The sequence below is a fragment of the Colobus angolensis genome, unplaced genomic scaffold (assembly GCF_000951035.1).
Source record: "Colobus angolensis palliatus isolate OR3802 unplaced genomic scaffold, Cang.pa_1.0 Scaffold10, whole genome shotgun sequence".
NCBI classification, from domain to species: domain Eukaryota; kingdom Metazoa; phylum Chordata; class Mammalia; order Primates; family Cercopithecidae; genus Colobus; species Colobus angolensis.
This window is the reverse complement of record NW_012110919.1, coordinates 16,441,751-16,453,159: the sequence shown is the minus strand read 5'-3', so window position 1 is coordinate 16,453,159 and position 11,409 is coordinate 16,441,751. Positions and strand designations below refer to the sequence as shown.

General features: G+C 35.1%; 1 protein-coding gene across 2 annotated transcripts in view; it reads right to left on the bottom strand.

Annotated features, from left to right (window-relative positions):
• KIAA1033 (KIAA1033 ortholog) overlaps positions 1–11,409 on the bottom strand; it is a 63,849-nt gene that overhangs the window by 3,677 nt on the left and 48,763 nt on the right. For both annotated transcript variants that reach the window (XM_011935341.1, XM_011935349.1), the window contains exons 27-32: positions 8,870–8,936; positions 8,342–8,428; positions 5,528–5,675; positions 2,872–2,968; positions 1,725–1,921; positions 1,299–1,398 (exon numbers count right to left, since the gene is read on the bottom strand). In XM_011935341.1, the coding sequence (XP_011790731.1) occupies positions 1,299–1,398; positions 1,725–1,921; positions 2,872–2,968; positions 5,528–5,675; positions 8,342–8,428; positions 8,870–8,936 (696 nt within the window). The remainder of the gene's footprint in view (positions 1–1,298; positions 1,399–1,724; positions 1,922–2,871; positions 2,969–5,527; positions 5,676–8,341; positions 8,429–8,869; positions 8,937–11,409) is intronic.

The following is an 11,409-nucleotide window of genomic DNA, read 5'->3' as shown; positions in this document are numbered from 1 at the left end:
TTAGCCAGGATGGTCTCGATCTCCTGACCTTGTGATCCGCCCGTCTCGGCCTCCCAAAGTGCTGGGATTACAGGCTTGAGCCATCGCGCCCGGCCTCTTCATAATTTATATTGATTCAAATTCTTTCCAATGGCTTTGCTAATTTATCCTTGAAAATGAACACAAATGTATGTATACATTTTCATTTAATACTGAATATCTTCCGGATTAACAAGCTGAAACAATTTTTTCAAGCATGTTTATTTAATCTAGATTCAAAAAATGCCTGGATATGCACCTAATAAGTAATATTAGTAAGTAATATTTAATTTATGCAACAATGTCAAGAAATAAGGTAGTTCATCTAAGTGGTCTATCCAAATGAGTCACCTCTATATATATAAAGAAAAAAGGTATATTTAAAAAATTAACATAAGATTAACAAAAACATCTTGTTTTATGAAGAGCTTTTTATCTTGATTTATGAAAACGTCATGAAACAAGACAAAAAGGAGACTAGTAAACATGAAAATTATAAGGGTCAACTAGTTGCTGTATCTACTATTGATCTTCCAAGCAAAGAGAAATGTATGCTATACGATTTCCATGACAGAAAAAGGGAAACATCTGTTCCTCAGAGAAGATGGTTATTCCTAAATTTCAAATCTGAGAGAAATATAACATGGGGACGTTATATATGAAACACTGAGCAATGCTCTTATGCCTTAAAAAGTACAGATTCCTTTCCACCATCCTACACAGAATACAATGGACAGAATCCTTTCCTTAATGACTGAAGTTCACTGAAATCACTATCAGTTATTATGGCTATATTGCCTGAGTCTCCAGGGCCTGACTATGAAAGAAGGCAGAATGCTATTTACTACAACTAAATAGCCCCTATGATTTTATACTTCATTAATCATCTGTCCCATCTCATTCAGTCAACATTAGTCATCAGCAGCTCTGCCTTCAGCAACATTTAGCTGTCCTCCTCTAATTTGTTCCTTCAAATCTAATACAGTTTGAGAAATGAAAGAAAAACCAAACTTGTGAAAAGTATATTTAAATTAAAAGCAGATGATCCTGAACAAGGGCTTAAAGGGTTACCAAGTGTGAAATGCATAAACTATATAAATTCCTTTTCAATTTCACACAAGATCTATTTAGGCTTTACATTTTTTAAAAGACTTCTTGCTAGGTCTGTGTTATTTTCCAAAAGGACAAAGAAGCTAGATGTCTGACCAAATAAAATGGTACATTACTATCTATTACTCAAGACATTTATTGGTCTTTCCAAATTTAAACCACTCACTGACCTTCCTTCTCTTTCTTTTCTTGGTTTTCTTCAGCCGCAGTCTTGTCTGCTCTGAAGAAAATTCTTGCACTGCTCAGTGAGAAATACAGCAATTCAAATTCCTAAGGTAAATTTAAAAAATTTGAAATAAAAACCAAAAATACTTATGGCAAAATACCAAAAATAATGCATTTTTATGCCTCTTATTATTTTTAAAAGCTCTAGTGGAAATCATAAATATAGAAATTGAAATAAGTAACCTGCCTGTTTTTAAGATCTGAGTCAAATGGCTTCCAAATAGCATTCATTTTAAAACATAATCTTTTTGCCACTATTCATTTCACTTGTGAAAATGGGGGTTTCTATATGGCTTCTGCTTTTCAGACATTAAGAAGTCATGGATATCAAACAGTAAGTCAAAGCAGATGTGACTCTTAGGCTCCTCTACCTGTAGATAGACATCCAATCGCTTTTGAGTGAGATTCATGGTTTGTAAGAGTTTTTCATCTTGACTGGCTGACTGCACATTCTGTTGCTTAGCAACTGCTCTTATCTCCTTCAGGTATTTCTCTCTAACAGACTGGAACCAGTGAAGTGAGTCAAACTCCCGGTACTGATCCAAAAGCTTTAGAATGTAAGCCACACCTGCAGGCATCAGCAAAACTAAGGTTAAATTACAGTGAGTACAGAAGTCATATTCTACTCCTTCACCAGTAATTCCTAACACTAAACATTTTGAGTAGTAATTCCTAGCATTTTAAGTTTGTCCCCTTTCAAGTTACATTCTACAGCATAAATGAACGACAGGTTTAACAAAATGGCTTAATCCCTCTTTAAAAACAATGTAGAAGTATGACAAACTAAAGACAAGTCAATTAAGAAGAAAACAAATAACTACCATGGCCATATAAATCACCTGGAGAAACGATATAGCTGTAAGCGTAAAGAATAAAAATTTCCATGACTTGTGCCTATAATCCCAATACTTTGGGAGGCTGAGGCTAGAGGACTTCTTGAGCCCAGGAGTTCAAGACCAACCTCGGCAACATAGTGAGACTCCTGTCTCTAAAAAAAAAAAAATTTTTTTAATTAGCCAGATGTGGCGATGCATGCCTGTAGTCCCAGATACCTGGGAGGCTGAGGTGGGAGGATCGCTTGCATCCAGGAGGTCAAGCCTGCAGTGAACCATGACTGCACCACTGCACCCCAGTCTGGCTGACAGAGCAAGACCCTGCCTCAAAAAGAAAGGAAAAAAACAAAAACAATTCGACTGCTAAAAAGATGGCAATTGAGGAAGCTACAAGGAAACCAGAGAAACTAAATATAAGATGTCAAAACTGTACAACCCCAACAAAAACAAAGCCTAAATATTAAGCCAAAGTAGACAAGTGATTAGCAATACTAAGAAGGCATTAAGTTATAAACTACAGAAAACAAGTATTGTCAATCACATATTCCAGCTAAAAACATAGTAAAAATGCTCATGAAAAATAAATCTATAAAGAACATATAGACCTATTCTCAAGCAAATGTTTCTAAGAATCCATTACAAGGTCAACATAAAATTAATGGAAAAACAATTCCATTAAACTTACCCATGGCAAAGCCATCATCAGTAAAGGCAGCTCCAATTTTATTTTTTTTATTCAGTTTTTCCTTGCAACTAATGGAATGCTCTACAAAGTTCAGGGTCTAAAAAGATGTAACAAGATGTCAGAAAAACAATTTTACTAAGAAAATCTTCAGAATTCCTAAAACAGACATTTCAAAAATTATAAATAGAATCACTATAAATAGAAGAGAATCTAGGTTCCAGTCCTTTTCATCTGAAACACTTGCCTTAGGTGCCCTCTTGGTGAAGATGCAATCTATACAACTGTATCTTCATGGCTCTCCTTTCCAAGTCCTTTAAATATGGGCACTCCCTCAATCACTATTTAACCCAAGAACAGTGCCTTGTATATCTCATTATAAAATATTATGCACATTTTGCAGAGGAGGACACTGAGGTTCGGGAGATTTATTATCTCACCCAAAGTCATATATTAAGTGAACCTGGAGTTAGCAAAGTAGGCCTGCTTTACTTCAAAGCACAAATACTCTTAAAAACACAGGCAAGACAGTCCTTACTCTTACACCTACCTAATTCATTCGAAAATCCTATTTCTTTTCCTGTTCTTAAGTGTGAAGTCCTCAAAACAGTACGTCTCTTGAAAATTCAGCTCTTCCAAAATGCCTTATCTAATCATATCTTTTATTCAACAAAGATTTACTGAAGCTTACAATATACCAGCATTATTAAGTACTTATGATTAAACAAATGATTACTATCTAGAGTCCACAGTCTAGAGCAACACTGTTGGCAGGGACAGAAATGTGTATCTGCACCATCCAGTACATACAGTAAGCCACTAATCACAAGCGGCCACAGAACACTTGAAATGAGGCTAGTGTGACTGACAAGCTGAATTTTTAATTTTTAAAAAAGTATTTTTTTTCGCCCTGCCTTATGATTTTATGAAATTTTAATTAAAGTAGCCACATGTGACTACACATGGATAGCACAGCTCTCTCTAGAAGAGTAAATGCAGAAGTGTTTAAAAACTAATTATGATATACAGTGTGCTAAGCCTACACTGGAAACAAAACCAAGTTTCATTTTTTTGACTGTGGAACTTACTCAGCAATTAATCACCTACTTGTGAATTTTTCATCAATCATTAATTCAATCTTTTTTAGAAATCTCATTTATGCTTGTCTTTTTTCTGGAACTACACTACAAACTCAAGTACAAGAACAGGATTCTATACTTCTTTGTAGTGCTCTTAATCCACTTTGTTTTCTCCACCTCTAAGCGACTTCTGACAACTCCCTTGTAAAACTCCAGACTTTTCCCTAAGCTTACCAATGGGTTCACTGCTGTCTACAATGGTTTGAGTACATTGCCCTTCAAATTAAAAAAATATGGTGAGAACTCACTCCAAGTTAACTATAGTATTACCAAATAAGACATTCTCTCGCCCAGTTTGACACCATCTTAAGATGAAAAGATTCTTATCAGATGAATATGAACATTTTTTGCTATATCACAGTTAAAATACAATTATGATAGAAAATTAACAAATGTATAAAAGAAACAAAATTCATGGAAAAAAGCTGTTTACAGGCTATTAGTTACTTTCAATAGGTAATAATGGTTTTAATATGTAAGAAGATGTGTTAACAACTTGGGCAGCAATATGAAAAGTCACTATTCTTCATCAAAATTAAATTTAATAAAGAGCTTCAACTGCTGGGTGATATTTAGATTTTTAAAGCTATCTACTTACAATTTTTTTTAAACCTTATAGGAACCTTTAAGCAAAAATCACTCTTTATTACTAATATATACCTCTTAAACTCTTAACTCCATTTTCCCTAATGGAACAGCTGTTTTTATAATGCAATTTTTGATAACTTGAACTACTTTTAGATAGCAACTATAGAGTTAGAGCAAGAACACATTAAGAAGCATTAAAAATTTAGTCTACATGTTAGTATTTACTACTGAAGAGAGAGAAGTTATCTTGAAACAATATGCTTTAAGAAATGTGTTAGAAAAAACTATAATAACAGCTAGTCTACATTAAGCACTTAAAATGATTATATATTAATAATTCTGCCCAAAGATTCTATGGCATATACTCATATAACTTAAAGAACACTCAAATTTCTCCAGTAATTATTTTAAAAAATAAGAATCTATCTTAGGCCACACGTGGTGGCTCATGCCTGTAATCTCAGCACTTTGGGAGGCCGAGGCAAGAGGACTGCTTGAGTCCAGGAGTTCAAGACCAGCTAGGGTAACATAGTGAGACTCTGTATCTTAAAAAGAAAAAAAAAAATTACAAAAATTAGGCATGGTGGTGCACACCTGTAGTCCCAGCTACTAGGGAGGCTGAGGCAGGAGGCTGGCTTGAGCCCAGGAGGTCAAGCCTGAGTAAGCCATGATCACACCACCGCACTCCAACCTGGGTGACAGGGCAAGACCCCATCTCAGAAGAAAAAAAAAAAATCTAACGATAAGTAAGTGTCCTTCAGCACAGCTAACAAGTAAAAATTCTATGTCACATTCACTGAGATCACATTTAGTTTTATATGCAACAAGGAAATTAATAGTGTAGTCTGTATGCATTTCATGTTACAAAGAAACCAGATCTATTCGTTCATATTTTTTTTTTTTAATTCATTTTAGGTTCTGGAAATACTCACCAGAGGGGGAACAATTATATAGAAATTTCGGAGATGTATATTCTTTGGCCTTCGAAATTCTGGAGCAAAAACATCTACAAGCATTTTGAAATATTCTGTGCCTTCAGCAGAATTTCGTGTGTGATCACTGAGGACTGAATCCAAATGCCTAAAAAGCAAAAAATTATTTGGTTCCTTTCTCAAAAGAAGTGTGGCTTTGAAAAAAAAATCCATCTCTCATTAATTTACAAAAGAACATTCAAAAAGCAGGAAACACTATAAGACACTTCTAAGAAAATTTTCTTGGAGTTCAGAATAAACTCATTTTCTTACGGACAGAAAACTGATCAATATTAGTAAATTTAGTCCCAAAAATAGACTATTAGAACATCTTGGGACTTAAAATAATAGTTCCGTATTTCTTCTTCCCACAGTAAGGCCTGTAGAACTCCTCTTCATTGTAAATAATTTCCTCTTCCCCTTAAATCTCTAACGTTTCTCCTACATTCCCTTACCTCAACTTAAACCTGGCTCTCTTTTCAAGAACTCAGTTTCCCTCTCAATCTTCAAAAACATCAGCTGCTTTTTCTCCTGCATCCCTCATGTACAGCTACTACCACTTTCAATTATTCCTCCACCACTGTAAGGAAGAAATCTTCCTTTATGACTCACATAATCTAGCTATATCTAACTACCCAAATACTCAACTACTTCTTCCTAACAGCAGACATCTACTAACCTTTTAACCACTGTCCTGCAATTACGCAGGATTAGGATGCCTGCTCCAGGTCTCCACTGTCTATGCAGATAATCTATTCATTATTGTGACCCTACATTTCCTTGACTTCAATCAACCACTCCCTTGCACCAATCTGGATCTTGCAATTAGCAATCAGCTTTACCCTAGAGATCTTAAAAGACAATATCCTACTCTCTGATTTCCTCACATTGCTTCAAAATATTTTTCCAATAGTGAACAGTTTTGGAGTGAATGGCATCATTTAACATAGGTAAAGGTCTGATCCTTTCCTTTGAGATACACACCACAAACTAAACAATTTTCAGGCACATGACTTCAAACAGCTTAACTTTGCACATGGCTTATGTAATTTGGCAAAGAGCTAAGCTATCTAACAGACTATTCTAGAGCAAAAAGCTTTTGTGCTGGGGACTTATTCTCATAGAAATGCATGCATTTTCCCATATACTTCCTTTTTTAAAAAATTTTCAAGTCTATCAAAAAGTTAAAATACAGTATAATGAACATCTGTATACCCTTCCACTAGATTCACCACTTGTTAACATTTGGACACAACTGTTTTCTCTATTTTTCTGAAACACTTGAAAGTTGTGGACCTTTTATCACTTAGTCCATTAATGCTTTGGCATGAACCTATTAAGAATGAAAACATTTTTCTAGAAAGCCACAAAACACTGTTATACCCAAAAACAAAATACAGTATTAACTAATATACAATGCATGTTCAAATCTCCCCCAGTTATTCCTCAAATGTCCTTTACAGCTATTTCTGTCCTTATCTGGGATACGATTAAGTATCACCCATTACATATGATTATCAGGTCTCTTTATTCTCCTAATCCAGAACAATTTCCTTATATTTTTTGTCCACGCCAAATGTTTCATAAAATGCTCACATTCTAAATTTTTCAGGACATTTCCTCCTAATAAATTCAGGACAAACACTTCTGGCAAGAATACAAACTAGGTACTTGTCATTACATTGCATCAAGAGGCCACATAACATCTGTCTGCCCCATTACTGGTGATGCTAAGTTTGATCACTTGGCCAAGGTGGAATATATTTCTCCACTGTAAAGACAGTTTTCTCCTTTGTAATTAATAAGCAATTTTATGAGATGAATTACTGAATGAATCCTGTTCTCTAAAAACTTTTCACCTAATGTTTTAGAAAGCAATGGGGATTCTTGCTTGATTTCAAGTATTACAGTGATGGTTATAATTCCCCCCCTAAATTTAACACGCATTCTTCCATAAAGAAATGACTTTCATTCTCTTATCATTATGATCTTCTGATAACCCTTATCATTATGACTCATTGATTCTTTTTTATTCAACAGATTTTTATCTATCATTATTCTTTCTTATCAAATTGTCTCCCCTTTGCCCAGGGGTGCCCCTTCATGCCTGATTCAATAACCTGCTATAAGTATGAATAAAACATACAGTTTTCTAAACATATCCTTAGCAATTCTGCATGCCTCTCGTTTTATGTTACAGTATTACAACTGACTCAAGTCCTGCACTGTTCAGTAAGATAGACATTAGCTATTTAAATTTAAATTAAGATAAAATGTGTACTTCAATTCCCCAGTCACATTTGCCATATTTTAAGTGTTTACCAGCCATATATGGTAGTGGCTACAGTGCTGCTATAGATTACATACGCGAAGGGACCAGCATTCTAGAATACTGTTGGTGAAGAGAAATATTTTAAAAAGTAAAAAGAAAACAGGTGAAATGAATTTTATGATTGAGGTATTTGGCATTCCTCCTTTTATATTAAATCCTCAAGATTAGTTATGTACTTTATACATGAGCACATCTCAATTTGGATCAGCCAAATTTTAGGTGCTCAAAAGCCATGTGTGGCTAGTGGCTGAAATACTGGACAGCATGTTCTAGAAGCTGGAAAGGTTTTAGAATACTGAAGTCTTAAAAATTATACTTCATAAACTGAGACCATAATTTTGTATAATAAAAACAGTGGCATATAAATTACATATTACCCTCTAGTCTTCTGTTCAGAATGTTTTTTATAAACACACTTTTTTATATTTCCAAATTTAGATTACCTTGCTGCTTTTAACGTTTCTTCTGCAAGACCTTCTTCTTTTACCAGTTCTTCAAAATTTACAATATCTTCAAGATCAGGAACAAATCTACATGAGAATTTGGGAAGACATTTATTAGGTCAAGTAAAATATGTACAACTGACAGATATGAAAGTGGTACTGCAGGACACTAAAATTTTCAACTATGTATTTGGAAACAACTGTGCATTTCAGTAATATTATTCATATCACCACTTTAGGTCCAAATTGAATTTTAGATATGAATATTTTAAACCTTAAAATCATGTAATCTTTACATGCATTCATAAACCATATTGATAAATTAACTATAACCTTAAGAGAAATATTTTCAGAAGTCTGCTGCAGTCTTAAAATTTGAGAAAAATCTAGAATAGTTTTCTTCCATATTTTATCTCAAAATATATCAAGAACAAACACCTTATCTACAATATCATTTGTAACAAATATTTAATGGACATAATTTTTAAAATGGCATAAACAAGGCAAAAATGATGTTTGCATCCATACCTAATGGCATTGCTGCTACAATGAAGACCACCAGATCTTATCATTCGTACATAGCCCATAGCATTACCTTAAAAACCACACAAAAAAATCAGATATTTATATAAATAACTCTAAATTCTAATAGGAATATAGTTATATACAGTAGTAAATTACAAGGTTTCTACTCCTAAGTACCAAAATATTTTGCTATATTTTACTTCAGTTCTTGTTCCATAAAAAGTAAAACTGTCACATATTCCTACACTCAAAATATATACATACTTATATACAACTGTATTAAATATTTAAAAATAAACATTACTTTCATTTGATAAACTAAAATCATTAAATGCTGACTACATTAAAATGGTCAAACTTAAAATTATAATATCAATAATTTCTCCACTCTTACAATGAGATTCAATCTCCCCCCCCCAACACACAATTGGAAGTGATATCAAGTATTTGATGCCTCCCAAATTTATATGTCTGGCCTGGACTCCTCCTCTGAACTCTAGGTTTTTTCATCCAATGCCTACACCTTTATGTCTAATAGAATTTTATATTTAATATGTCCAATGCAAGCTCAGGATCTTTATCCCCAATTCTGCCTATCTCAGAAACTGGCAATTCTATCCTTTCAGTTGCTCAAGCCCATGTCTTGAAGTCATCCCTGGCTCCTTTCTCTCATACTTTATAATCCAATTACCGGGCAAATTATGTTGACTTTGCCTGAGAATGTAGCCAGAATCCACCCACTTTTCATTCACCCCCTCCACAGATATCCTCCTATCCAATCAATCCATCACGATCTCTTGGCTGGAGCACTGCAATATGTACTGGCCTCCTGATTTCCCTTTCACCTTTAGCATCCGGCCACATTCCCCCATGTTGTATAGTATCTATAGAGCCACTAGTGAATTTTTAAAAACTAAGTTGGAACGTATAGTGCTTTTTCTTTTCTTTTTTGAGACAGAGTCTCCCTCTGTTACCCAGGATGGAGTACAGTGGTGTGATCTCAGCTCACTGCAACCTCTGCCTCCAGGGTTCAAGCAATTCTCCTGCCTCGGCCTCCCAAGTAGCTGGGATCACAGGCATCCGCCCCCATGCCTGGCTAATTTTTGTTTTTTTTTCAGTAGAGATAGGGTTTCACCATGTTGGCCAGGCTGGTCTCGAACTCCTGACCTGAGGTGATCCACCCACCTCGGCCTCCCAAAGTGCTGGGATTACAGGTGTGAGCCACCATGCCCAGCCCCTTATCATGCGTTTTCTGCAAATGCTGTAATGGCTTTCCACCTCAGAATAAAACCCAATTTCTTTATGTGGTCAAAACAGCCCTGCATGATCTTGCCCTTTGCTACTGTTCAGATAGTATGCCCGGCCACTTAGATCTCTGCTTACTCCATTCCAGCCCCTGACTATTTTAATATTGTGAAATGAGTATATTTCAAAAATGTGAAACGAATCAGGGCTTTTGCACTTACTGTTGCCTCTGTCTGGTAGATTCTTTCCCCAGATGCATGTGGCTTACTCTCCGACCTTATTTAGGTCCCTGCTCAAAAATCACCTCCTGCTTTCCCTGAACATCACTGACTAGCATAGCACTGCCCAGCCCCCTTATATCTCCTTACCCAGCACTTATCACTGACATACTATGTATTTTTCTGTCTGCATCTTCCCCCACCTAGAGTGCAAGATCCATGAGTACAGCCTTTGTCTTCTTCACTGCTCCATCCCTAGAGCCAACATGTCCTGGCAAATAGCAGGAATTCAATTTATAATTAAACTTTATTGAAATGACTTGAAAGAAAGAACAGACGGAAATGTAAAAAGGAGTTAACATTTCATAATCATGAGTAATATACATTTGACAAACATTATCTTATCTGAGGTTTTTAACAACCCTACACAGTAGTTCACATTGAATCTATTTTAAGGCCTATCCCAATACGAGAGATGACATTAAAATGTTTTTAATGTCCATCTTTAAAAAGTCAAATGTCTAGTTTCATCGTTTTCCTCCAAACTATCAGACCAAAGTCTGATGAAGCAAAATAGGAATGCCTAGTATAGAGAGGCAATTAAGAGTAAATGCTCTGAAGCCAGGCCACCTGGGTTCAAATCTGGTCTCCCACATGTTAGCTAAGAGACCTACAAATTATGTTATGTTACCTCTCTGTATCTCAGTCTTCTCATCTGGTAATTTAAGCTCAATAAGGACAGAGACTTTGTTTACTGTCATAAATATCATCAGCACCTAGAAACATCTGCTGTACTGAATGAATACCCGTGCAGTGAATGAAGGGAAGTAATATTTCATAAATGTTGTGGTAAGATTCACATGAGTTAAAACATATAAAGCACTAAGAATAGCCATGGCACACAGTAAATGCTCAATAAATGTTAATTATTATTATTTCAGCAGGCAAATTATTAGTCAAAAAGGCTTTCCATTTTGCTCCCAGACTCTTTACACCTTTTCTCAAGGTATTTATGAGACTCAAAAGCACATTACACAGTGGTTTTTTGTTTTTTTTGAGATAGAGTCTCGCTCTGTCGCC